Source organism: Embiotoca jacksoni, unplaced genomic scaffold, assembly GCF_022577435.1.
Source record: "Embiotoca jacksoni isolate LCO1_2020_lvr unplaced genomic scaffold, fEmbJac1.0.p SCAF_2, whole genome shotgun sequence".
Taxonomy (NCBI): Eukaryota; Metazoa; Chordata; class Actinopteri; family Embiotocidae; genus Embiotoca; species Embiotoca jacksoni.
In genome coordinates, this window is record NW_027185340.1 from 4965613 (window position 1) to 4993062 (window position 27450).

Consider the following 27450-nt stretch of genomic DNA (forward strand, 5'->3'; position numbering starts at 1 on the left):
TTTTTTTAACATTCTAAATTTGTCTTAACAGATAAAACAGGTAAAATTCTCATAACAATGATTATTAATCATTTTGACTCACTATATCCTGTTCTATCGTATAATTACGATGTTATATTTGAGTCAAACCTTTAACTTGGTATGCAATTATAAAAAAAAAATTCTCTCATTCACTCAAAAATGTTTAAGTTATTTCAAAATCTTGACCTATAATTTTTTTTTTATTACAACTTACTACCTGAAACATTTGACTTATATCCCATAAGGTTTTAACATTCAAATTATTATTATTTTTTTTATTTCAAACCTTTTATCTATTATGTTCGTGGTATGTTGCTGCTCCTGATGTCTTTCTCCATCCACATACAGATAGGCCTACCACCCCCCACAGCAAACGAGGTTATAATGGTGCTATAGTCTATGGGTGCCACTTTTCTTTTTGCGGACCTGTTCAACAGCGCCCCCCGGTGGACAGAGCAGACGCTGCTTCCAGTGGAGGTATTACGCCTCGATGTGTCAGAGGGAGTCAGGGCGAGTCTTGACTGCAGACATCGTCGATGCAACCAGGATGCGCATCAGTAAGAAAATAAACCATCGCTTTTCTCCTGAAGGTATGAGGCATTTATGTTTTATGTGTGAGTTTCTCATTTGACATCTCCTTAATTTCACGGTTTTGTCGAGGGCGTTTGTTCTCAGTGTTAAATGCTGTCATAAAGCGGGAGCAGCAGCTCGCAGCAGGATCAGAATAATACGTGTTTACACCCATTGCAAGATCTCAAATGTCGTTGTAGCTGTTTTGTTTGTGTTCATGAGCCTTTTTTTAAAAAAAAAAAGAAAATTGTGCTGAACAACCCCACAGCATCATGCAGCAGTAGGCTCATCTTTGAATGAGCATCATCAGATTTCATGACGTAATATTTGTTATTGTCCGAGTGCTAGTAATAAAAAACCCATATCTGCACACTAGAGTATGATGGGAGGATCACTGGTTAATGCTGCCATAAATAGATTTGCATTGGGCAGCTTTGGTCTCCATGCGGTCAGGCTGAACAGACGGGATGACACCCAGTTTGATGCCGGTTTATTAAAGGCCAAGACAGTGCTGACGTAGGATTTTGTTTTGTTTTTGTTTTTTATACATATTACATCCAATAACGGATGTGCTGCTTCATGAGGCAACGTGTCACGCCATTACAGGCCTCCAGGATGATCCAAACAGAGCGTAAAGGATTAATTTTTATCTGTTGAATCACTGTTTTCACTCTTTTCATAACAGAAAGAGGGCTGAGTTCCTCTGGGATTCACAATTCTCTCCTCTTTTGTCTCTTGTGCATTTCTGTGTGCTCATGTGGGTTTTTGGAAAGATTTTTGAAACGGAAATTGAACAATGAATATTACTTTAATGAACAACTTTAGCCCCTGCTCAACTGCATAGTGTTGTATTGATTGAAGCCCTGAATGTTTCCTCCTGATACCTGAGATTTCACTTATATACAGTGGTGTAAAAAAGTGTTTGCCCCCTTCCTGATTTCCAATTTTTTTGCATGTCTGTCACACTTAAATGTTTCAGATCATCAAACAAATTTAAATATTAGTCAAAGATAACACAAGTAAACACAAAATGCAGTTTTTAAATGAAGGGTTTTTTTTATTAAGGGAGAAAAAAAAATCCAAACCCACATGGCCCTGTGTGAAAAAGTGTTTGGCCCCTCCTGTTAAAACATAACTTAACTGTGTTCAGTGTGTCACACCTGAGTTCAATTTCTCTAGCCACACCCAGGCCTGATTACTGCCACACCTGTTCTCAATCAAGAAATCACTTAAATAGGACCTGCCTGACAAAGTGAAGTAGACCAAAAGATCCTCAAAAGATAGACATCATGCCGAGATCCAAAGAAATTCAGGAACAAATGAGAAAGAAAGCAATTGAGATCTATCAGTCTGGAAAAGGTTATAAAGCCATTTCTAAAGCTTTGGGACTCCAGCGAACCACAGTGAGAGCCATTATCCACAAATGGAGAAAACATGGAACAGTGGTGAACCTTCCCAGGAGTGGCCGGCTGACCAAAATTACCCCAAGAGCGCAGCGACGACTCATCCGAGAGGTCACAAAAGACCCCACAACAACATCCAAAGAACTGCAGGCCTCACTTGCCTCAGTTAAGGTCAGTGTTCATGACTCCACCATAAGAAAGAGACCGGGCAGAAATGGCCTGCATGGCAGAGTTCCAAGACCAAAACCACCGCTGAGCAAAAAGAACATTAAGGCTCGTCTCATTTTTGCCAGAAAACATCTTGATGATCCCCAAGACTTTTGGGAAAATACTCTGTGGACTGACGAGACAAAAGTTGAACTTTTTGGAAGGTGTGTGTCCCGTTACATCTGGCGTAAAAGTAACACCGCATTTCAGAAAAAGAACATCATACCAACAGTAAAATATGGTGGTGGTAGTGATGGTCTGGGGCTGTTTTTCTGCTTCAGGACCTGGAAGACTTGCTGTGATAAATGGAACCATGAATTCTACTGTACCAACAAATCCTGAAGGAGAATGTCCGGCCATCTGTTCGTGACCTCAAGCTGAAGCCAACTTGGGTTCTGCAGCAGCACAATGATCCAAAACACACCAGCAAGTCCACCTCTGAATGGCTGAAGAAAAACAAAATGAAGACTTTGGAGTGGCCTAGTCAAAGTCCTGACCTGAATCCTATTGAGATGCTGCGGCATGACCTTAAAAAGGAGGTTGGTGCTGGAAAACCCTCCAATGTGGCTGAATTACAACAAATCTGCAAAGATGAGTCGGCCAACATTCCTCCACAGCGCTGTAAAAGACTCATTGCAAGTTATCGCAAACGCTTGATTGCAGTTGTTGCTGCTAAGGGTGGCCCAACCAGTTATTAGGTTTAGGGGGCAAACACTTTTTCACACAGGGCCATGTGGGTTTGGATTTTTTTTTTCTCCCTTAATAATAAAAACCTTCATTTAAAAACTGCATTTTGTGTTTACTTGTTATCTTTGACTAATATTTAAATTTGTTTGATGATCTGAAACATTTAAGTGACAAACATGCAAAAAAAATAAGAAATCAGGAAGGGGCAAACACTTTTTCACACCACTGTAGCTATAACATATAGTTTATCATCATCATCATCATAAGAGTTTACTTCCAATGCTCTAAAGAAGAGCTCCTGTGCACTTCCTCTTTGCTTTTGCATGTGTGGATAAATGTTCCCCACTCGGGATTAAAGTCGTTTGCGTATTCTCCTTTTTGATCAGGAAGCAGTTTGTGACTCAGTCTCGGTGGATGAAGCTGGTTAATGCATCCATGTGGCCATGGTTACGACAGACATTTCTACAGCGGGCAGACGATTGTAGATCAGACTCAGGGTACAGCAGGTTGGCACAGGTCAGCTCTGGACTCAGAATCAATAGGTTGAAATGGAGAAGAACATCAGGAAGACAGAGGACAGGGAGCTGGCTGGAGCAAAAAAAAAAAGAAGACAGGGTTGATGACTTTGTTGTTTGTGAGAGATTTAAAGGGATGATTTGAAAGGAAGAAGAGAGAGGCACTGCAGTGCAGCTGGTACTGACAGCATCTGCAAGGGGGCCAGCTGTGAGCTGCCAGCCTCACAAACTGGGTCACTTTTGTCTCCAGATCATCCCACAGGACTGAAGACCACCTGAATCTCTGCGCTCCACACCGTTTCACTTTCCTCCCTGCTGCTCATTCACCATTTTATTCTCTCACTGCCTTAAAGCAAGACAACCAAAACAGGGTCCCACTGATCTTTAGTGTGTGATTGAGGTCAGAGGTCACCTGCAGGGCAGTGTCATTCATCAACTCTGATGATCAGCTGTTAAATGGAGAAGCTGTTCCAGCACTGGGAGTTTTCTGTCCCTTCGAGCAGACTGCATAGCTGATGACTGTCAGACAGAAGAAATGAAGATAATCTGTTGCTCCCTGGGGCTTCACATCAGATCTACTGTAGGTTTCCTAGAGAGCTTCCCACCGTGCCCGAGGCACCGGAGCTTACAGCGTTTTAGAAGACCGCTCACACTGACAATGATGCCTAATGAGGCAGAGCATCCATTCTGTAATTATCATCTGTTTTGGTCTCATACAAAGGTGCCAAAACACAGATTAAACTGGCAGAGAGCATCACGCTCCCTGGATTGTGTGTGTGTGTGTGTGTGTGTGTGTGTGTGTGTGTGTGCACACGCATCTATGCAGATGACTTTGTGTTAGGTCTGTCGCTGGGAGAGCGTTTTTCTTCACACGTGTTGTGCGACGTCAGAACAGATTCGTGTGTAAAAATAGACCTCGGTTGCAGAGGTCTTCACACATGAATGCACGGCGGCACACACACACACACACACACACACACACACACACACACACACACACACACACACACACACACACACACAGACAGAGTTGTTCTCCGTTTGTCTCAAAGTAGACAAACGCAGTGTCACATACTCTCTCAGTTTGTTCTCTTTATACTACAGCTGAGTGGGAAGTGGAAATTATTCCAACTGATCACACTGAGCAAAGAAAACTTGATGTTTGCTCGGCACACAAACACCTAAGAGAGTGTGAACATTTACCTCTCAGGGCGATTTGAAGCCGTGTTCAGCTCAGGTTAGTCATCAGACCACTTGCTGCATCCTTTTTTTTGTCCTCTTTACATTTCATATTTTCCTCATGCATAATTTTCCTGTTTTATTTTTCCTCTTCTGTCTGTGTTCTCCCCTCACCGAGCTGTGGTTCTTAGATGTGTGTAGTTGCCCTGCACAGGAGCTGAATCCATCCATGGCTGCCACCAACTCTTACATGTGGTTTTGTCCTGTCACACTTTAACTTTTTTATGCACATTTAACATGCTTTATTCAAACACTGACAGAAACAATTGAACGTTTTTTGTTTCCTCTTTCAACTCGTTTCTTACCTGTCTGCTGAAATAACAATGCTTTGGTCTCCACTGATACCAAGAAGCTGATGAAAAATTAGAACAAGGAGAGTGTGGCACCTGACAGGACGAAAATAAACTCAGAACAAGCAGAAGTAAGATTGCTTTTACACTGAAAGAGATATCTCCACAGTTTAGAGCTGAAACAATGAGTCAGTTAATCGACTGACAGGAAATTAATCAGACTCTGTCTGTTAATCTTGTCAGTGCCAAAAAAAACAACAACTTCTATCCGACTGCTGAACTGTGAACATGTACTGGTTTTCTGATGCCTCTAAATTGAATATCTTTGGTTTTGGACTGATGGTTGGACAAAACAAGCAATTTTCTGACCTCTCCTTAGATTCTTCAGAATGTTTTCCAACATCTTATTAACCAAAAGTATTCATCAGTTAAGACATTTTTTTTGCAGATTATTTGATTAAAAACAGTCCTTAGTTGCAGCCCTATATGTGTGGAGCAGATCAAGAGGGTTTAGAAATGGGACATGTGGAGGTGAGAATCCAGCTCCAGCTGGGTTCATCTTTGTTTCTTCCTGTTAGTGTGAAAAAGGTGAAATCAAAGGGGACTGCAGATTGAAACATAACGATGAGAGCTTGTAAATGCTTCAGCGGAGCCACATTTCCTGTGCTGGCACACTTGGCACAGGTTTGGTTTCCTGCTCCCTCACTGTTTGCATCTAATTTTGGCAGGTGCAGCGTTAGCTATGAGCAACGCAGTGTGCTGTGGAGTATTACATTATCAGCTCCCTCTTCTATTCTGAGTTATGCCACAAGTACTTACCGTAGCTGTTGTAATAATACTTGTTGAGTCACGTAGATTATTATTTAATTCTTTCCACATCTTCAGTCGGTCAATCTCACAGTTTGTTTTATCACACTATATTCTGATAACTAGAGACCAGATTACCACCATGTTTTGCAGATATATTTAGGGTTCCCCAAGGAGGTTCCCCATTTATATTTTTGTGTGTCTGACCGGTCAAAATGTTTTGTTCATGAACACGTAGTCTATCACAAGTTACCTTTATAAATAGTGGCCAAGCTTTAGTCCTTAGATGATGAACACCTTTGTTTTTGGTGTTCCTATGAACTCTTATCAACTATCTAATTATTCATATACAAATATATTAAAAAAAAAAAAAAAAAAAATATGCAGCTTGCTGTGAAATTTACACATACAAACTATGCTCCTCAGAGGAATAAATAATTTTTAATTTCAGTGATTATCTTGCTTTTCTTCACAGAATAAGCAACATAAATGTTTGTTTGTCCAGAACCTCGAGAGGTTTTACTTTTGGTTATTAGCACTGTTTACCAGCTACATCAATGATATACTGTATAAGGAAATATCTAAATCAATAAAATGCTTACTGTATTTTTAAATGTAGTTGAGTTAAAAAAAGATCTTTGTGAGAAACTGGTTGTGAGATTAATTCTTGACGCCCTCCAATGACATGGGATTATGACGTTTTCTATTCTGTCTGCTGTACATTGTCTGCTGCTGTTTTATCTGCGTGATCACACTGAGGCTTTTTCTTCTTCCCCTGTCTGTACCCGTGTGCTCATCGTGAGTCTGTCTAAAAGCAGAACTGTGAAAACACCAGGCAAGCAGCACAAATAGCAGCAGGAGAGTGAAGATGGAGAGTCAGAGTTTCACATCCTGCAGCTGTGGGAAAAGTCTCACTTTTCTCCCTCAGAAATCTTTCCCACTGCTTATATTAGCACGTTAACACGGGGAAAGAAATACTAATTTGAGCATGACAAACAACAAAACCTCTCTGTTCGTCTCAGAGTGAAGCATGATGGGAAACACTGTTTTAAACACCCATCTTATATCAGTTTTTCACTTAAACCTTGTGAAGAGAAGAGTGTCATGTGATACTGAGCAGGTGTGTGCTGAGCAGCTTTTATGACTAATTACAAGCAGTATTTAAATTTGTCAGAGCTCAACTGTCATCTTGATGAAAGGATGACATCATCATCAAAGAATTGAAGCTGTCCAGTCTGTCTGATTCTACGAGGGCGTGAGATCACCTGGTTGTTGTTTTCTTCTGTCTTTCAGGTTCATCACTGAGAAGCGTGTGACAGCTCGGATCAACACACAGGGAAGACAGTCGTATCTCAAAAGAAGACGTGACGGACGAGTTTTGATTCCGTGTCTGCTCGACTTCGTTCTGCTCTTCAGGCCCTGTACTCTGAAATCCACCCCGACGTGAACCCACCATGTCTGGGAAGGAGCGCAGCCCCCGCCATCGGCCGTGGTCGGTCTACCGAGCCAACACGTTTGATCTCTCGGCTGAGATGATGGGGCTGGCTCTCTCGGGTAACTAAGTAACTGCTACCATGGTAACCTGTTTACTTCACTGATGATAAATTGAGAGGTTTTTTTTAAAAGAGAACTTCTCATCCTCTTGTCTGCTACAGGCAACAGTCAGGATCCAGACGAGCCGGTGCTGGAGTTCAGCGTGGGTAAGTTCAGGAATCTCACAGATACACTGCAACATATTTTATCTTGTTTTATTTACACTAATAAGCCTAATGAGAGAGATGCTCATCAATAAATCCCATGAAAAGAGCGGAACTATAAATGAATAATTTCTCATAAAACTGGCTGAACAAGCAAGTATTATTTTGGCATCTAAAACCTAATATGAATTTTTTCTCTCCATTGTTGACCAAAAACTACTAAAAACACAAAGGCACTGTGTTGTAAAGTCCTCTGAACTGAACTACCTGTATGAAAGGGAATATACAAAAAAAAATATTGTTTGATTTGTCATTTCAACATATGCCATAAAGCTCACTCATGTACTGAATGTTTATTAGCCAACACAATTTCCTTTTCCCCATCTGTTTGAACACTGTTGTTTTTTTATGTTTTCATGGGTTTTGCTTACAGCAAGGAAAAAAAATAGTATAACACACATCTCCTTTACAATTCCACTAATAAATATTTTACGAACAAGTCACCACCTAAAATAAGGTGCCGCTTGTTCAGAGTGACTCAGAGAATTGTCTGCCAACTCTGTACTTCCATTTAGCGCTACACAGCATCTGACCATCTTTTAGAGCTGCTCATTGTTTCGTGTTTACAGCCCACGTGTGGTTCCACCTCACTGGTCTCGTTTGCCTCTTTTTCGCCTCAAGGGGGATGTGTTCAGTGATAAGCTCTGATAAATCAGCTGTATGCTCCCTGCCCAGTTTTTAGTTAAAAAAAAGTTTTAGTTAATGGTCACAGAGGAGCGTTTTGCAGCTAAAGAGCCAGATATTTCCCTCAGGAGTTGAGTAAATATTATACCTTGTGGCTAGAAACATGACTTCAAATTAATTATAATGTTTGCCGTGTTTGCTGACTGTGTAAATAATCTGTTTGCATCACATTTTCAGTTGTTGATCCTATAAGATCATGATTTTTTTTAATCATATTTTTACAGCTTGTTCCACTACCTTCAACTGGTCACAATTGGGTAATTTCTGCTTTAAAAGAGGATGCACTGGCAATGGCTCTGTGTTTTTGTTCTTTCTTACCTGGTGTGTCTGGTTAGCGATTGACTAGTCACTCTGGGAAAACCATACTGTTATCCATTGTACCACTATAACCACATTACTTATAGGAGCAGTGTGTAGGATTTAGTGGCATCTATTGGTGAGGCTGCAGATTGAGCTGGACCCCCACACCTCCCTCCAGCGTATTGGAGAACCTACAGTGGCCGTGAAAGTCGTGAAAAGCTTGAGTTTGTCTCTAAAAGGCAGTGTTTGGTATTTGGTTTGTCCTTCCTGGGCTACCGTAGAAACATGGAGGGCTTTGTGGAAGAGGACCTACTCCCTGTGCAGATATGAAAGGTTCATTCTAAATTACTTAAAACACAGTGATTCTTAGTTTCAGCTGATTATACACTAATGTAAACATAATAATGAATGTCATATTGCATATCTGTTATAGATCCCCCTAAATCCTGCTCTGGTTTATCAAATACTGACGACTTGGACACGCTGTATTACATTCCTCCCATCGCAGAGGATTGATGACCATCCCACTGTTAAATCCTACAGTTAGTAATCTCCTATGTTTATATGTTGCCACAGCCTGCAGTGAGCTGGTTACTCCCACTCAGGACCGTAAGCCAACCAGCTTTGTTGCCGTCAGCTGCACCACTCCGCCGCAGGCCTTCTGGACCAAACACGCTCAAAGTGAAATCATAGAGGTAGACTATTGCTCGCTCGGCTTTTGCTTCCCCCCTGCTGCTGTAATCTTCTCAAACCCTCTCACCTCTCCCTCCGTCCACAGGGCACCAGTAACCCGATCTTCCTGAGCAGTATAGCGTTCTTTCAGGACTCTCTGATCACTCAGCAGACTCAGGTCAAGCTTTCTGTCTATGATGTAAAGGACCGCTCACAGGGCACGGTAAGCCCCCAACCTCAGACAAAATCACCATACTCATCTGTCTTTAAATGTCCTGTTAAAGATCCTTCATAGTCTCCTCTAATCTAAAATCCTCTAAGTCCTGTGGGTGTGTGTGTTTCTATGTGACAGATGTACATGCTCGGTTCGTCCATGTTTTCTGTGAAGGAGCTGCTGCAGGACAAACACCACAGGCTGCACCTGACTCTCAGGTAACACTACATAACACACTGGAGCTTTTTCATTTGTCAGCAGCAAAATCATACAAATTGCACGCCAGATCTGGGCTCAGGGAGGTTTACCTGACTTGATGTCGCTGTGTGTCAGGTCATCGGAGAATGAGCGCGTTGGCAACATCACAGTCATCGCCTGGCAAATCGAGGAGAAGCGGGAGCAGAGGGCTCCTGTTGCAAGATTACAGAGGGGAGACACTGTCAATGGAAGGGTGAGTAATCAAGAAATATCTATAAACGATACTTTATGATGCTTTTAAAAGATTAGTTAGTCGATTTCAATAATCAGCGACTATTTTGATGACTGATATGCATCATTAAAGTCATTTTTCAAACAAAAGCCACCATGTATTGGGACCATGCTACACGGTGACACTACACTCAAAATAGAATAAATTAGAATTGAATAGATAGGATGAATGAGAAGTTTGGAAATGTGAAGGTCAGACATATTTCTCTATGCAAACCTTATTATTGGGTTGTGTTTGTGTCAGATGGTTCTCCCTGTGGATGAAAGCCTGACTGAATCGATGGGCATCAAGTCCAAGTCCTCATCTTTATGTAAAGATCCACTGCTCAAGGCTGGTGAGTGGGTTTTTTAAATTAACTAAATGTTACAGTAACCTACTGTAATGACTGTGAGCTGCTAAGAGAGTTTGTGAAACAGGTGACATCGGGATTGCTGGCTGCGTCACAGTGATTCATGTCTGTGAATGAAACTGTCTGTTTCAGTGTTTGGAGGCGTCATGTCGCGTACGTACCGCTTCCCCACTACGGATGGCAACCACCTGCGGATCCTGGAGCAGATGGCAGAGAGCATGCTGTCCCTGCACATTCCTCGACAGTTTGTCAAACTGCTGCTGGAGGAGGATGCTGTCAGGTACCATCTGAAATTGGTTTTTTTTTTATTTATTAAGCAGAGCTTCAACATCTGCACATAGGAGCAGCAATTTTGTGGGCTCATGACCATTTAAAAGTGACGTGTAATAGTTGATAAGGCTGTTGAGTTTATATCTGGTCCCATTTGACCTCAACCCCAATTTGAACTCGGTCTGGACTTGATCTTTTAACTTTTCTAGACTGGCCTTAGATTTGACGACTATCTTTGCCGCATCACAAGCTACAAATGTGTGATTCGGGAGTAGTTTCACCAAACAATGTCCCCCTTTTAAGATTGTTTCATTTAAGTAGCATTTAGCTGCCTGAAGAAATAAAACAACGGTATTTTTTTTTAAAAATAGCCAAGATAAAAAAAAAAAAAAAATGAACTCACTAATAAACACAATTTTCTTAGCAGATTGTTTTCTTATAGCCTATGTTCTAAATATCATAACACTTCAGATTTATATTGAAACCTCTTGAATGAGAGGTCCTAAGCTCCAGGCTGGGGACCACTATAGTGGGCGGACTTAAGTTTAAACCGTATAGTGCACTCAGTAAATCATGAACATTTTATATTAGTGATGATATCCAAAGAGAAAGCATTTTCATGTCTCCTTGGGGACATTAAACTGAAACTCATTTATGTTTTGTTACCCGAAAACTGTGTTATTCTTTAATGTGCTCTATTATGACATCACCATATGTCAAAGCAACAATATCATCATCATTACGACTCTCACTGCTTCATTAATGGGTGCTTTTAATGTCTGTAATTTGAGGAGTTGTAACCACTAAACTGTTTTATTCACTGCGAAGTCTATAAATGAAAGAGCTGTACAAGATGCACGCTGTGAGATCATCAGTGCCTCAGCTGGGAGCCCTGACTGTTACTGTGTGTGTGTGTGTGTGTGTGTGTGTGTGTGTGTGTGTGTGTGTGTGTGTGTGTGTGCATGCAGGGTGTGTGAGTTGGAAGAACTGGGCGAGCTGTCCCCGTGTTGGGAGAACCTCAGGAGGCAGATCATCACTCAGTACCAGACCATCATCCTCACATACCAGGAGACCATAAGTGACCTGCACGAATACAAAGGTTAGACAGATTCTGCTGTTTGACTTTAGTCTGAAATCTGAAGACAGGCTGGTTAACATTTCAAATAGTGATCATTTGGAGGTGAATAGCAGAATTTATTGAAGTAAGGATAGTTTCAATAATAAATCCCGTTCTTTGTTTCTGCATCCTCCCAGGTCCTTCATTTAAGTCCAGCACCTTGAAAGCTGAGAGGAAGTTGGAGTTCATTCCCACAAACCTGCATATCCAGAGGATGAGAGTACAGGGGGAGTCTGGTTATGGTAAATATCCTCACACGTGTGTTTACTGCATGCCTCTAACTCTACTTATTACTTATCAAGTATTTTTTTTCTACTCTCTTCGTTCCCCGTCGTTCTATCAGACCGGACGTACGATGTCGTGACTATGGGCGCTCCAGCAGCACATCATCAAGGCTTTAAAGGCTGCGGCCTCCGAAAACTGCTGCACAAGCTCGAAGAAGCCAGAAAACAGTGAGTCATTTGAAGCACAACTTCACGGTGCTACGTGTTATGTTGCACGTTTCATAATCCATCGGATTTTCTCTCTTTTTTGTTTGTGCCTTAAACAGCACTCATGAAGAGGAGAGGTGTGTGTGTGTGTGTGTGTGTGTGTGTGTGTGTGTGTGTGTGTGTGTGTGTGTGTGATATTACACGTTGTTTGTAGAGAATTTTTGTAATTTCAAGTGTGAAACCACATTTTGTTCCTTTGTTTATTTATCTTTCGCTCTCACATTGGTTCACACCTGAAGCTCTGCTGGCTCCGGCTCTAAAGCGATGGCATACCAGCCTCAGGATGTCGTGAAAGCAAAGGAGCTGATTGGTCAAATTAACACTCTGAAGACACAAGTGTGTTACTACACTGAACGTCTGTCCCGAGCTGCCAAGGACCGCTCGGCCAACGCTCTGGAGAGAACTCTGGCCATCCTAACGGAGAAGGTAAGACAGAGCCCAGAGGAACTGGACGGATCTTTAATGTGTGCGTTATAGTCCTGTTTTTTTTTTTTTTTTTTTTTTTTTTTTTTTATGTGATTGTTAATGAGCATTTAAGCGCATTTTATGACAAAGATCGCCAAAGCTGGAAACATTATGTTTTTTAGTTGTCCGTCCCTCCGTATGTACGTCTCGCTCTCATCAACACGATACCTCAAGATCGTTTTTATTGAATGTCTTCAATTTTGGCAGAAATTTTCACTTGAACTCAATAATGGACTGATTAAGCTTTGGTTGTGAGAAGTCAAAGGTCAGTGACACAATCATGTGTGAGTAACGTACCCCGTTGTCCTCCTCCCCTCCTGCAGACTCGTCAGTTGGTGACCGTGTGCGACTCCAAGCTGCTGTCCGCAGCCATCGTTGCCCTGGCAGCCGCCCGTCCAGACTCCTCTCAGCAAGGCACGCCGTCCCCGTCCTCCTCCTCCCTCTCACCTTCCTCTTGCTCTCCGTCCCGCTCGCCCTCTCGTCACCCCACCTCCCCGTCTCGCGCTGCCTCCTCGCCGTCTCGCCACGCACTTCCTGTTGAGGGCGGCGAATGGAGTAAAAACAAGCGCACCTCCTTTCAGGCAGATTTGCATGAGGAGGAGTGGGTAAGAGAAGAGTCCATCTGCCTCTTTCTGATCAAGTGTTTTGTTGTTGTTGGTTTTTTTTACATTGTTTTCATTTTCAATGTGTGTTTGTGTGCAGGAGAAGGTTTGGCTAAATGTTGATAAAAGCCTGGAGTGTGTGATTCAGAGAGCAGACAGGCTGCTGCACCGAGACAAGATACAGAGCGACAGCAGCTCGGAGGACGTCTTCCTGCTCGCCGACGAGGAGCCAAGTAACACGAAGAAAGGTAAAGGTGTACGAAGTACGAATGTACGAAGAGTGGAAAGTTAATAGGACTGTGTCACTGTCATGAGGTATCCATAGTAACCAAGAAGCTTTCAGGGTACATCCTGGACGATTTCCCATCATCATGTCGTTCTCTATTATCTCCATCCTGAAATCATCAACCATCATCATCATCGTCATCGTCATCGACTTCCCTTCCTGTCGATCACAGTTGTAGGTTCATCACTGCATTGACTGCTTCAGTGTTTATGATGTAAAAATACTGGTAATAATGTTGAGTTACAGGTAAAAGTCTTAATCTAAACCTCCTTTCCTCTCTCACCTGCAGAAAGCAGCCCAGATGTTGAAAAGTTGTCTCCAGGTGAGAGAATAATATTTCCTTTCAGTATGAGCATGAAGAAGTATCGAATCCATAAAATTCTAACACAATACAAGGTATTCAATACGGACGGTTATTATCAAAGAGGAGCTCGATTTCATGGTAGGACCTGCAGTTGACACACATCTGGCGTGGACACACACAGCAACCGACACACAGCTGTGCAGCGTGTGATAAGTAACGCACACGCTATCAGGCAGTGTGCACCCAGGCCTAAAGTATGCAGCACACCTCTTCCCAATTTCACTCTCAGTGAATCTGTCATCAACCCTGCACTCTTTTGAATACAGCCGTAACTATGGAAATATTTGGATTCATTACACCTGGCTTGACCTACCCCACACCTTCTCAGCTATGCGAGATGAACATCAAGACAGGATACACCAACCAGGCTACGTCAAGCCTCGCTTTACTCCAAGTTATCCTGAATTTCTTAATTCTGCTTTTGAGAAAAAAAAGCCACGAGAGCTAATTCCAAAAAGACAGAATTTCAATCATGAACTCACAAACGAGCACCGAACAGAATCTGAAGACGACGTCACATAAACAGAATGAGTCGACAGGAAAGCAAAATTTGCAGAAAAGCTGAATGACCAAATTGCAAAAAATCACAGACAGAACATGGGGGGTGAATTGGACACAAGACCTGACAGACAAAAACTTGAAGGAGGGACAACCTGGGAGTGGAGACAGGGAGAATGAATACTGAGTGGGGTGAAGTGAGTACACCTGCAGCTGATTAGTGAAAAGAGAGGAGGTGAGGTGGGCGTGTCAGACAGGTGACCAAGGCAGGGAGAGAGAGACAGAGAGAGAGAGACTGAGGACCTCTAGTGGGAGCAGGAAGGGATACAGGCGACCAGAGGTAGGCAGAGGGAGAAACGTCAAGAACAAACCAAGCAAAAGGTAAAGCAGACATACCAAACCTGTGACAATATCAAGAAAGCAAAAGTAAAGTATTTTGAAACGATTTCTGATGGGAGTCTCACCTCATATGTCTGCAGGTGAGTGGAACGACGCTCTGTATCCTCTCCTCACCACACTGACAGACTGTGTGTCTCTGATGAGCGACAAAGCCAAGAAATCCATGGTGTTTCTGCTGATGCAGGACAGCGCCCCCACCATCGCCATGAGCCTCACGCTGCAGTACCGCCGCGATGTCGTCTTCTGCCAGACGGTCTGTCAGCTCCTGCTTCGACTTAAACACACATTAAATGGCTGCTTAAACATTAAATTAAACACACATCTACTTAAACTACATACATTTTATGTAGCTCTGGAGGTGCCGATGACGTGAAAAAAAGACTTAACAACTCTGCTGTTTACAGCTGACGGCTCTGATCTGCGGCTTCGTTATCAAGCTGAGAAACTCTCTGTGTGACTCAGGCTTCCTCAGGCAGCTGCACACCATCGGCTTACTGGTGCAGTATGAAGGCCTGCTCAGCACATATGGTACGTTTGTGTGAGAAACTGACTGTGAAAGCTTGTTTAGAAATGCATAATTACACAATTTTGGTGCTTATATTTTAAATCCAAATCTGCATTAAATTTCACATAAATTTCAGTTGTCATTATTGACATTTTGTCTGACGATATTGTATTTTAGAGGGATTAAATATAATTTTTTTTGACCATATTTAATAATTAAAACAAAATGTATATGTTTCATATTACTGGAGAGCCACCCATACAAAAAAAATAAATCTAAAATCACTGAATTTCTAAGTTAATATGAACATGTGTACCAAGCTCTTGCTGTTATCTACAAGGTTTGGTCTTTTATGTCAAATGGACCAAGATTCAGACAGTTATAGAAACAGAACAGCAGGAACTAAAACAGGTTGGATAAGATGTGTAAGACGAGTGTAGATTAGACAGGACTTAACCTTTCATCAAGTATCACTGAAATTAGTTTGAAATGAGTTTTTGATATTGCTCAATTTCATAAACCAACCATAATCTTTATGGAGTTGATGATATCACTGTTATTTGTCATTTCTCTGCCTTGAAACTCTGTGTTGACTTCCTGTTTCTTAAAGCGGAGGAGTTGGCCATGTTGGAGGACATGAGCGTCGGAGTGATGGACCTGAGAAATGTCACCTTTAAAGTCACACAGGCGACTTCGGGCTTCAGCCCGGACATGCTGCCGGTGATCACAGGAAACAGGAACGGCTTTAACGTCAGGGTCCCGATGCCGGGAGCCATGTTTGACACGCTGCCACGAGAGATCCAGAACGGGATGCTGCTGCGAGTGCAGCCTGTCCTGTTCAACGTGGGGATCAACGAACAGCAGACGCTGGCTGAGAAGTGAGTCACAGAGGCCACGCGACGGGAAAGATGAAGGGCTTCAGGGTAGAAAATGGAGAGGAGGCTGGTTAGATACCCGTTGCAGGCAATAGAACAATTATAATATATTATTGTACTACTGACACCCTCATGTTATAAAGAGATTTAAAAAAACAAACTCAAAACCTACAAATTGTATTTGGTGTATTTTAGACGAGAGTTAGATATTCTAAATGTTACGTATATAATGTTTTGGATTTTGCTTTGTTCCCCCAAAACACAAACAAATGCATCAACAAAACTATGTACCTACTCCTGAGGTTTACACAGAAAAAAGAAAAAAATTGAAAATCTATTTAATTCCGGCACAAACATGCAGATAAAAGGTTGAAGGCAGCAGCAAATTTGACATTGAAATCAGGAAAATTGATGGAAGTCATAATAGTATGTTGCATCTACTTAGCCATGAAGGTTTACTGTAATTAAAGTTTTATTTATTATTTATGTGTTGTTCTGCATGGATTTTTACTTTAGAAGGAGGAAAAATAAGAAACTGGTTGAAAAACATTAGAAAAATGTTTGCTCGGTAACCTTGATAGTACATTAAACTTGTTGTACAGAAGAAGTTACAATTATTATTGTGAAAATGAACCCTTCTTTAGTTCAGAGCAGCAGGACAGTAACACACCACGTGTGATATACATGAAAGTTACAAGGTTTCATACGTGTCCAGGTTCGGAGACACGTCACTCCAAGATGTCATCAACATGGAGAGCGTGACTCGCCTCAGCTCGTACTACGACCAGTTCAAAGAAGTCCTTCCTGAAGACTGTGAGTGACACACATACACTGAATCTGATCCTTCTTTGTTCTTATTTTCCACCGTCCTCATCATTCCTCCTCTGTGGTGTCCTCAGGCCTCCCTCGCTCCCGCAGCACCATCAGCCTGCCCGACCTGCTCAAACTGCTAAACCAGAATATCAACGCCAAGAAGAGCAAGAATGTGGAGATCCTGTGGCAGGCAGCCGAGGTAGCTTTTCCTCAACATGTCTTCTTCATTAGGCCCCCAAAAACATTGAAAAAGCTCTGTCTTATACCGCTAATCTCTTTCTCCAAATCCTAAAGGCATGTCGCCGCCTCAACGGAGTGCGTTTCACCAGCTGTAAGAGCGCCAAGGACCGCACAGCCATGTCTCTGACCCTGGAGCAGTGTCAGGTCCTGCAGCAGGAGCACGCTCTGGCCCCACAGGTCTTCTACCAGGCCTTGGACTGTATGCGCAGGTCAGTCACAGCTCCAAAAGCTCTTTAGAAAAAATAATATAGTGGTCAAAATAAAACAAAAAATCTCTTCTGTGTGTGTGTCCACAGTGAGGGCTGCAGGAGAGAGAACACCATGAAGAACGTGGGATGTCGTAAATACGCCTTTAACGCTCTGCAGCTCAAAGCCTTCCCCAAACAGTATCGCCCTCCGGAGGGGACGTACGGGAAAGTCGAGACCTAAGTGGACTCTTCTGTCAGTCGGAAACCAAAAGACTGAAGGGGATAATGATGATGACACCACACAGAGAAAAACACCAACACAAACTGGAACAACAGCCCCTTGTTTTGTGATTAGTCACTGTTAAGATGATTCATGTCCAAGTGCCAGTGCTACCTTAGCTTGTTTTATAGCAGTCCCTTCCTCCCCTCTCCTCTCAGTAGTACTAGAATCACACACGTCTCGCGGACACCTCACAGCCTATATCAGCAAAGACGTGGCTTTCTGTGTTACATTCTAGCCAGTGTGCAGACAGTGTTGACTGCCGCACCAGTTGTAGCATCCGGAAAGCGTGCAGCCACTCTAGATTTAAGTAATTTTAACTTCCCTTAAAAAAAAAAAAGGATGCACAAATGTTTCAGCCTTTAGAAAGATGGATGTGGCACACACATTACACATTACGGTACACATATTTATACTCCTCCAAGCAAATTTGATTTGAAGTTACCATTCGGTTAAAAGATGAGGCCGGTGATAGTCTATATTTTTCTCCATCCAGAGACCAAAACCAACAAGTGAACTTGTACTGTCTGTGTATACAAAGCCTTATAAAGCTTATTCATCTGTGCCACAGAGCTCCTACTAATCACACATCAATGAGAAGCCTGTTCATGTGTTACTTGGTTACCACAAACTGCCACTGTGATTATGCTATCAGTCCTACATATACTGTAAACTGCGGTGGCATTCCCCCAGCAAACACACTACTTACACCTGATTGAACAAATTTTATTATTACTTACTTAAAACAAGGAAACAGTGTATTTGGGACGGGCTTCTTAAGACTCACATCTTCAGTAGGAAGCTTGGAGAGCAGCAGTGACGGTACAGAAGAAAGAAAGTTAGAAACTGAGTAACACAAAATTTTTGGTCTTTTTGCAGAATTTGTTGACAGTAAAAAAAAAAAAAGATATAAAATAGCACAAAGAGTGAAGCTCTTTAAAGCAACACGAGGCAAAACTAATAGCAAGAATTAACTATTTTATGGCCTCTATTAACGTCACATGGAGCCAAACACGACAGTGCACGAACAGCAGCAAGCTCGTAGTCACGCAACGTGACCTACTTGTTGCCGTGTGGCTTTGCCTACATGTAACGTTGCCTTGTGTTGCTTTGAACCCTCTGTACACAACGCATCAGAACATACGCTTTACAAAATCAAATGTCTTAACGTGTTGGAGATGTTTCTCTGGACCTAAACTGCACTGCAGGATGACAGCTGTTAAAAATCAAAAGACCTTTTTTTTGGTTTATTTTAATGCTTCTAGCCTGATGTCTGTCTCTCCCCACCGTCTCTCCTTCTTCTCCTCCAGTTACATACATATTCAACATCATATCACTCTGTTCAACAAGCACAGATCTTTAACAAGTATATACATGACACTACTCTCAGACATTTTTATTGCAAAGAGGTCTTATCTACGGTGATATCTGAAGTTCTTCTGATGCCACGCTGAAGGCATCAGTGGCGAAATCTTGGGCTTCAGAGTGGTGCATCACATTATTCTATAATTCTAACATATCTAAATATATTTAGGACATTTTTTGCAGGATCATATGCAGCCCTTCAAATTGGGTTTTTAATTCATTAAAGCTTGTGTTCTCAGTTTTACAGCTCTCGGCTGAATTATGCAGAACTTTGAGATCGAAATCAGAATATATTTGAATTAATTTAACCTGCATGAAAATAAAAAAAATTAAAAAAAAACTTTCTGCTTGATACTAATGCAATTGTATACTTTTGCTGTTAAGACTATCCATGAGCACTTGCTAAAGGTTTTTAGATTGAAGTGAAATAATGCATATTGCATTATTATACCAACCATTACCAACAACTCTTCAGCCGTCAGCTGAACAGTTCTGGGCTCCAATGGACCTTAATGTACAATACATACAGAGACAGGGGATTTTATTTTGAAAATGTTATTTTGCTTAAAGGTATTTATGTTATCATGGCTGGTGCTGCCAAATGCTGTTTAGTTTTATCCATTGTTATTGAGTAAGTTACGACCTTGTTCTGATCAGTTATACATGCACACAGGTTGAACGGGTTGCTTGGGAGACGCCTGCACCCCCACACAGGTTTGAACTGAACCTGGATAATCAATAAAGGCGTGTTGATGCCAAACTAGTGTGTCAGTGAATTAAATCAGAGCTGCCCAGTTTGTGAACCTGCAGGTTAAATTAGGCCTGCACCTTCTTTGTTTTGATTCATCCTGGCATTTTGCAAGCTCGTGCTTCTTCTCTTAATTCTTGTTAAATCCTAACCGTAATGACTATGAACTGTAATTTTCATCCAGTGTAAAAGTACATAATGTGAGTTTTATGGCAATATACAGCATAGTGCTATTAAGTTTCCCTATTAAATTACATAGGCCTACCTGTTATCTACAAAGATCTGTAGATAGTGTGTAGTATAGCGGGTCCTATGTCACTAACTCTCGGCTGCCAGTCAAGATGAGAGATCGAGGCAGTGACACACTGACAAGAGAAAAATTCTGTTTTGGATAATGCAAAATAATAAAAATTACTATTACGCAGATCAACGAGTAGTATTTTAATTATTCTAAAACATTTTATTTTAAAATTCTATTTTACATTTTGTGTACAATATATTACATTTTAATGAAATGTAATTACACACATGTATTATCTGACCCTTCGGTAGAAAGAATTTTGGCACCTCTGAATTAAATTTAACATCATGGTTTGTGTTTTGGAAGCAGGACCATCACTGTGCAGAATGATTTAGTCGGTGATAATTATTGAAAAGAAAATTATAGATGGGCTTTTCTGATTTAGACACTTTTCACAAGAAACCAATCTGCGTGTCACTAATAAGGCTATCACCGGAAATGACGACATAGATTGTTTAGTAGCGAGAAGACGCATCTTAACGGTCAAACCAGGGAGACTTAAACACTGACTTAATTTTTTTTTTAATATTTTTTTTTATTCAGACGCTGTTGGAAGTCTCGTGCGTGATTTCAGACGTGACGTGGTAACGTTGTCAAACACCGCTCTGTCCAGTCCTTCTCGTCGTGGCGTGTGGTGCGCGGTTTTTCCGTCAGAGTGAGACCTCCTCGCGTCGTGCTCCTCTCAGCTGTCCAGCTCTCTGCATGGCCAGGATTGTTGGACGTGCAGCGACGTCTCAAGTCTTCAGGAGATCTGTCTGCAGGTGAGACGGAGCCGCGGTCGGTTGAAGGTTGATACGGACTCAGCTTTTATTACATACATACATACATAGTCCTAATTTATCTCTAATAGCTGCTGTGTTGTGTTTCTGTTGACCACAAATGTAGTTTATTGTAGTTTTTTTTTTTTTTTACTGGATTTAGTTTCAGTTTTTACATGCAAAACGTAGACTAATTCGGCTATTTAGTGCCCGAGCACCGATGGTGCGAAAGCCCTATTGTTATTCAAGGGATTATTTTACTCGTTCCTTATTAGTGCCCGAGCACCGATGGTGCGAAAGCCCTATTACATTACATTACATTACATTTCATTTAGCTGACTCTTTTATCCAAAGCGACTTACAATAAGTGCATTTCAACCACGAGGGTACAAAACCCAGAACAACAGGAATCAAGAAAATACAATTTCTTCAAGAAAGCCAAACTACAAAGTTCTACCAGTAAGTGTCATTTTAAGTGCTACTAAAGTTCTATTGTTCAAGGTAAAGTCGGAAGAGGTGTGTTTTTAGTTTGCGGCGGAAGATGTACACAGTTTCCGCTGTCCTGATGTCGGTGGGGAGCTCATTCCATCATTTAGGAGCCAGGACAGCAAACAGTCGTGATTTTGTAGTGTTTATCTCAGTGAGGAGCAACAAGCCGATTGGTAGAAGCAGAGGAGCGGAGGGAGCAGGCTGGGATGTAAGGTTGGACCATGTCCTGGATGTAGACTGGACCCAATCTGTTCACAGCATGGTACGCAAGTACCAATGTTTTGAAACTGATGCGGGCGGCTACTGGTAACCAGTGAAGGGAGGAGGAGGAGGAGGAAGAGGAGGAGGAGGAGGAGGAGGAGGAGCAGAGTAGTGTGAGTGTATTTCGGGAGGTTAAAGACCAGTCGAGCTGCTGCATTCTGGATGACCTGCAGAGGTCGGATGGCACTAACAGGTAGACCTGCCAGGAGGGAGTTACAGTTGTCCAGATGTGAGATGACCAGAACCTGGACCAGAACCTGGACCAGAACCTGCGCCGCCTTCTGAGTGAGAAGAGGACGTATTCTCCTGACGTTGTGCAGCATGTATCTACAGGAACGTGTTGTTGCAGCGATGTTGGCAGAAAGAGAGAGTTGACTGTCGAGTGTCACCGAGGTTCCTAGCAGTCAGGGTCGGGGATAAAACAGAGTTGTCCAAGGTAGTAGTCAGGTCGAGGGTGGGAGAGTCTTTCCCTGGAAGGAAGAGCAGTTCGGTCTTGTCGAGGTTGATTTTCAGGTGGTGTGAGGACATCCACTGAGAGATGTCAGTCAGACAGGCAGAGATTCGTGCTGCTACCTGTGTTTCAGATCGGGGAAAAGAGAGGATCAGTTGGGTGTCATCAGCATAGCTGTGGTAGGAAAAGCCATGCGAGTGAATGACAGAGCCGAGAGAGTTGGTGTACAGAGAGAAGAGGAGAGGACCCAGGACGGAGCCTTGAGGGACACCAGTAGTGAGAGGACAAGGTTCAGACACAGATCCTCTCCAAGTTACCCGGTAGGTGAAGTCGTTGAGGTAGGATGAGAACAGGGAGAGAGCAGAGCCTGAGACACCGAGGTCCTGAAGGGAGGAAAGAAGGATCTGGTGGTTCACTGTGTCAAATGCAGCAGAAAGGTCTAGAACAGGGGTGTCAAACTCATTTTAGTTAAGGGGCCACATGCTGCCCACTTTGATCTCAAGTGGGCCAGACCAGTAAAATCATAGCATAATAACGACAATATTTCTCTATGTTTAAATCATCGGTGAAGGCTTTTGGATGATAAACCCTATTTTAAGGTCTTTCTACAACAAACTAGAAACATAATGACCAAAAACTCAGACATCAGCCCACTGTTTATCTGCCTGGGCTCTCCTCTGCAGATTCCCTCGCTTTGTGACGCGTTTGACGTCAAACGCGTCACAAAGCGAGCAGCGAGCGCTGCTGCGTCCGGAGCAGACGTCGCATTTACGCTGTTTTTGAAGCAATTACTGGATCGATTAAAAAAAATTACAAAACGTTTGTACTCATAAACCTCCATATTCTCATAGAAATGCAATTTATGTCTTTCTGTAATTTTCACACTTAGCAAAGTCATCCGGCGGGCCGAGCTGGACCCCCTGGTGTGCCGGATCCAGCCGGATCCGTATGTTTGTCACCCCTGGTCTAGAAGGATCAGGACAGAGGTGAGAGAGAGACAGAGAGAGAGAGAGAGAGAGAGAGAGAGAGTTACTTTATTAATCCCACAAGGGGAAAAAATTTTCACTATGGCAGCCTTATAGGTACAGGAAAGCAATAAAACAACAGTAAAAAAATATAAAAATGCACGGTATATACAATAAAATAAAATTGAATAATTAAATTAAAACTAACTAAACAATAGTGCAAAGATTTAAACAAACAAGAAAACAGACAACCAACAGTGTTATTGTTGTGTGAGGGATTTTGCCAGAGGTGAGTTATTGTACAGTCTTATTGCAGTGGGCAGGAACGACCTCCTGTATCTGTCCTTGTGACATTGATATTGTTATTCAAGGAATTATTTTTCTCATTCCTTATTAGGGCCCGAGCACCGATGGTGCGAAAGCCCTATTGTTTGTCAAGGAATTATTTTTCTTTCTCTCGTTCCTTATTATTATTCTTCTCAAAGTGATTTGCCTTTTTGGAGGTTTTATCATATTCAAAAACTCGTGAAAGTTGATACACCATTTTGAATTTAGTCGCCATTTTGGGCGATTCTTACACATTGTACTTTATAACAACAATAATAATAATAACTTTATTTATATCGCACCTTTAAAAACAGAGTTTACAAAGTGCTCTACAGAGAAGCAAAGCATAGTCATACATAACGTCAATACCGGTAAACATTTAAGAAAACAGGAGGCAAAAAAGACCAAACCATAAAGGTAATGAATACAAGAAAACCAAACAAATAACCAAAATGAGCAAATGGAATAGAAAACAAACAAATAAATAAATGAATAAAATAAACAAACAAAAACAGGGGAACAAAAGAACTGCATAAAAGGACGACATCACTTAAAAGCAATTCTATAAAAATGGGTTTTAAGAAGTGATTTAAAGGAAGTTAATGATTCTGAAAGCCTTATCTCCTCAGGTAGGTCGTGCCAAAGTCGAGGGATCCTAATAGCAAAAATATTTTTTTAAGTTTCGACTTTGGAATGGCCAGGAGGGGCCCACCAGGTTATCTAAGGCTGCGAGTTGGTTCATACGGGGCTAACATTTCAATAATGTAGGTCGGGGTAAGACCCAGGCCGGCCTTAGAAGTGATCAACAAAATCTTAAAATCAATTCTAAAATTCAATTCAATTCAACTTTATTTATATAGCGCCAAATCACAACATAAGTTATTTCACGGCACTTAACACATTAAAGTCCTTACAGCAAGACTTTACAATATTATACAGAGAAACCCAACAATTCAGCAATTCACACATAAGCTGGGAGGGGAAAAAAACTCCTCTTTAAGGGAGAAAAACCTCCAACAGAGGGAAGGAAAAACTCCCTCTTAACAGGAAGAAACCTCCGACAGAACCGGGCTCAGAGGTGGGCGGCCATCTGCCTCGACCGGTTGGGGTGAGAGAGTGAGGATACTTATATCACTGCTTGCAGTTTTAATTAATGTATTGCTATTTTGCAGATTAGCTGCGACATTGAAATGCTACCTGCGCAAGAATAATAGAATAGAATAAGTGCCTACAATATAAATGAAGCTATGCGCATAACATTTTACAGCTTCTGTACTTCCATACGGTTTGAAATGTATGACTTGTGTAAATACAATAAACTACAGTTTGTAACAGTTGGGGAAACACTGCCTCAACAGGATTCCACAAGAGACTGTAGATTTATTTGATTCACTGTTGGATGACTTTGAAGTAGATTAAATATTCACTCTTTTTCTCGACAGCTCCTCCCTCTCAGGCCACTTTGCATTCAGTTCTCCTTCCCTTCTGCTCAAAGGTTGTTCTCTGCTGTGCATCGTTGCTTCCCGTCAGTGACAGGAGCACACTATAGATCGTCTGTTTACTCAGCTGTAGGTAGGTCTCGGTAAATCATTTCCTATGATTTCTCAGTATTAGATGAACACATCTGTGCACTCAGTTTGCTGGTTTGCTGTGTGGCTGAATCGCTGACCGGACAGGTAAGCAGTGGCTGTGGTGTGTCCGTACTGAACTAAGGTCTGTGCTCTGCAGGCTCCAGGATGAGCAAGAAGCTGCTGGTGGACGTGGACTGCGGTGTGGACGATGCTCAGGCCATCATGCTGGCGCTGGCCGCACCCAACGTGGAGCTCCTGGCCATCACCTGTGTGCACGGAAACACCACAGTGGAGAATGTGTGCAAGAACACGCTGCGGGTTCTGCAAGCCTGCAACAAACTGGAGGTGAGCGAAGAGCTGGTGGGACTCTCCGTCCAGCGCAGTCAATCACTCGTGTTGCTCTTCAGAGCTTTGCATAACATGATTTGGAATTTCCTGCCATCATGTGACAGTCCGGGTGCCGTTTATAAAACTGCCTGACAGCGGGTTGTTATTCTTCAGGACACATGACTTGATCCGAGAACTGGACGACCGGACGGAGCTCAGTTAGCTTCGGTCGAAAACTTTTGAGTTGTGTGAATAAGATCAATGGCTGCATAGCATCAGGAGGCATAATTCAGCAATCAATCCATCCATGGTTGCATAAAATTAGAAATCATTATTGAAGGTGTGCGTTAACAACAGCAGAACAGATTTGTAACTTGTGGTGTGTTTGATTATCGACTGGTGTGCTCCTCTTCTTCTTCTTCTTCAGATTCCAGTGTTTAAAGGTGCCGCTAAGCCGATCATCGGGAACAGCATCAGTGCAGCAGACTTCCACGGGCAGGACGGTCTCGGAGACGCCCCGGACCCCAACCCTCCTGGTCTGGACCTGGTTCAGAAGGAGGGCGCTGTGTCGGCTATGATCAGGATTATTAACGCGAACCCGGGAGAGGTGAGAGACGGGGGAAGAGACGCGTGTATATAAACTGCATGTAGTGTGTATGTGCTTTTTGCATGACCTAAGTCTGGGTGCGTTTCCAAGATATCGCTGGTTGCCATGGCACCCCTCACCAACTTGGCTCTGGCTGTGAGGATGGATCCATCTCTACCGAGCAAACTCCGAGGGCTCTACATCATGGGAGGCAACACTGAATGTTAGTAAAACACCAGCAACACTTTGGGAAGAAAGGCTTTCTTTTAATACTGTAATTACCTGTTTGCCCAGAAATGACTCGGCCCCTTCTAAGAGCTACTAGTCTACTGTCTCATCTCACTTCTGTGGTGTTGAAAACTAAATGCTGTGCATATTCTACAGTATGAAAATGGCAGCTGTCGTTAAACCTCCGATGACAAGAGATGAAACTATCAGTCGATAAATCGGTTATTTGTTTTTCTCAAACGTCATCTGGTTCCCCAGTTGATCTCCTCTCTGCTCCATATTATTTTAAACTGAATATCTTTGACTTTAAGACTGTTAGCCAGACCAAACAAGCACATTTTTATATTTCAATATTTTTCACTGCAGACGAAAAGATGAATCAGTTAATCTAGTAAGGATTAATCAATAATGAAAATAATAAACTGTAAACTCAGTGTTTGTTATTGTGGTGTAATTAGTTTAGTGTTAATTATTTTTTTCTACCTCCTGTAATGCAGCTCGAGGAAACACGACAGTTTGCGGCGAGTTCAACTTTGCAGCCGATCCAGAAGCTGCGTACATCGTGCTGAACGACTACCAGTGTCCGACCTACTTGGCCTGCTGGGAGTTCACCTGCTACAGCAAGCTGTCTTGGGTAAATGCTTTTCAACATTCAGTTTTTTCACATTAGATTCGTGGAAGTCATAACCGCACATTTAAAAATGTCCCACGCACCGACGCGAGACCACAGAAAAACCCTGCAGCTTCTCTCGTTTCCACCTCTGCAGGACTTCTGTGAAGCCTGGCTGGCGCAGGACACCGACAAAGCTCGCTTCATGGCGCGGATCTTCCGCCACAGCTTCGAGGTGTCCCGCAGCGAACGCTTTGAGAAGGAGTTTGTCGCCGGCACAGGCTTCGTGTCCTGCGACTCGTACGCCATGGCGGCCGCCGTAGACGATTCGTTCGTCGTGGAGAGCGACTGTTACCCGGTCAGCGTGGAGCTGACGGGAACGCACACCAGAGGCATGATGATAGTGGACACTGCGGGTTTTCTGAAGAAGAGGCACAAGGCTTTTATCCTGAAGAAGGTGGACATGGAGAAGTTCGAGCAAATGATGACAGATGCTCTGAAATAACAGCTCTGAATGTACTGTGGAGATAATGGTGAGCCGTCCACATATTTTTGATCTGAAGGTTGGTTTTTTTTGGTTTTTTTTAATGGAGTTGTGTCTAAAAAAAAAAAAAAAAACAGGTTCTTGCAACTCAGATAGTAATTTCTCTGCACAAATACCATTTTTAGTGATAAACCCTCATACTGTACATTTCAAAAGCTACTAGAGCTGACTGAAAACTATTTTTGGACAATTCTTTTACTAATTATTCCATATGTACACCTCAATCGTGTGATGACTGCATCGTAAAAATGTATTTTTAATAATAAACTAGAAATGTTTGTATTTTTCATAATAGTGCCTCATTAAAATTTCAATAGAAAC

General features: G+C 42.3%; 2 protein-coding genes across 6 annotated transcripts; both read left to right on the forward strand.

Moving 5' to 3' along the window:
- The first annotated feature begins 507 nt into the window (after nucleotides 1-507).
- inpp4aa (inositol polyphosphate-4-phosphatase type I Aa) lies at nucleotides 508-19723 on the forward strand. The gene is made up of 23 exons (XM_069154133.1): nucleotides 508-611; nucleotides 7033-7293; nucleotides 7395-7439; nucleotides 9057-9175; nucleotides 9259-9375; nucleotides 9505-9584; nucleotides 9700-9817; nucleotides 10100-10190; nucleotides 10338-10485; nucleotides 11444-11574; nucleotides 11730-11834; nucleotides 11936-12044; nucleotides 12323-12509; nucleotides 12872-13153; nucleotides 13251-13398; nucleotides 13726-13758; nucleotides 14778-14950; nucleotides 15102-15225; nucleotides 15813-16080; nucleotides 16793-16890; nucleotides 16977-17089; nucleotides 17185-17339; nucleotides 17427-19723. Exons 2-23 carry the CDS (start codon nucleotides 7194-7196, stop codon nucleotides 17557-17559), a joined length of 2877 nt encoding a protein of 958 aa, XP_069010234.1. The 5' UTR covers nucleotides 508-611; nucleotides 7033-7193; the 3' UTR covers nucleotides 17560-19723.
- A 432-nt stretch (nucleotides 19724-20155) lies between these two features.
- On the forward strand, nucleotides 20156-27449 carry LOC138201043 (inosine-uridine preferring nucleoside hydrolase). 5 transcript variants are annotated; one of them, XM_069154135.1, is made up of 8 exons: nucleotides 20156-20773; nucleotides 22861-22957; nucleotides 24706-24835; nucleotides 24992-25179; nucleotides 25589-25768; nucleotides 25859-25970; nucleotides 26473-26609; nucleotides 26743-27449. In XM_069154135.1, the coding sequence occupies exons 1-8, from the start codon at nucleotides 20715-20717 to the stop codon at nucleotides 27088-27090; spliced, it is 1251 nt and encodes a 416-aa protein (XP_069010236.1). In that variant the 5' UTR covers nucleotides 20156-20714; the 3' UTR covers nucleotides 27091-27449. The 5 variants fall into 5 exon arrangements, with proteins under 5 accessions (XP_069010236.1, XP_069010240.1, XP_069010239.1 ...); XM_069154137.1 differs by lacking the exon at nucleotides 20156-20773 and adding an exon at nucleotides 21149-21229; XM_069154138.1 differs by lacking the exon at nucleotides 22861-22957 and having other exon boundaries at nucleotides 20675-20773.
- The last annotated feature ends 1 nt before the right edge of the window (nucleotide 27450 follows it).

What these genes read in the sequence shown, in the direction of transcription:
- LOC138201043 (XM_069154135.1), top strand. Translation starts at nt 20,715, where the DNA reads ATGGCCAGGATTGTTGGACGTGCAGCGACGTCTCAAGTCTTCAGGAGA. An exon ending in TTCAGGAGATCTGTCTGCAG is followed by an intron (nt 20,774 to 22,860) that starts GTGAGACGGAGC and finishes TTTCACACTTAG; the next exon opens with CAAAGTCATCCGGCGGGCCG. An exon ending in CTAGAAGGATCAGGACAGAG is followed by an intron (nt 22,958 to 24,705) that starts GTGAGAGAGAGA and finishes TTTTCTCGACAG; the next exon opens with CTCCTCCCTCTCAGGCCACT.
- inpp4aa (XM_069154133.1), top strand. Translation starts at nt 7,194, where the DNA reads ATGTCTGGGAAGGAGCGCAGCCCCCGCCATCGGCCGTGGTCGGTCTAC. An exon ending in AGGACCGCTCACAGGGCACG is followed by an intron (nt 9,376 to 9,504) that starts GTAAGCCCCCAA and finishes TCTATGTGACAG; the next exon opens with ATGTACATGCTCGGTTCGTC. An exon ending in TGTTGAAAAGTTGTCTCCAG is followed by an intron (nt 13,759 to 14,777) that starts GTGAGAGAATAA and finishes ATATGTCTGCAG; the next exon opens with GTGAGTGGAACGACGCTCTG.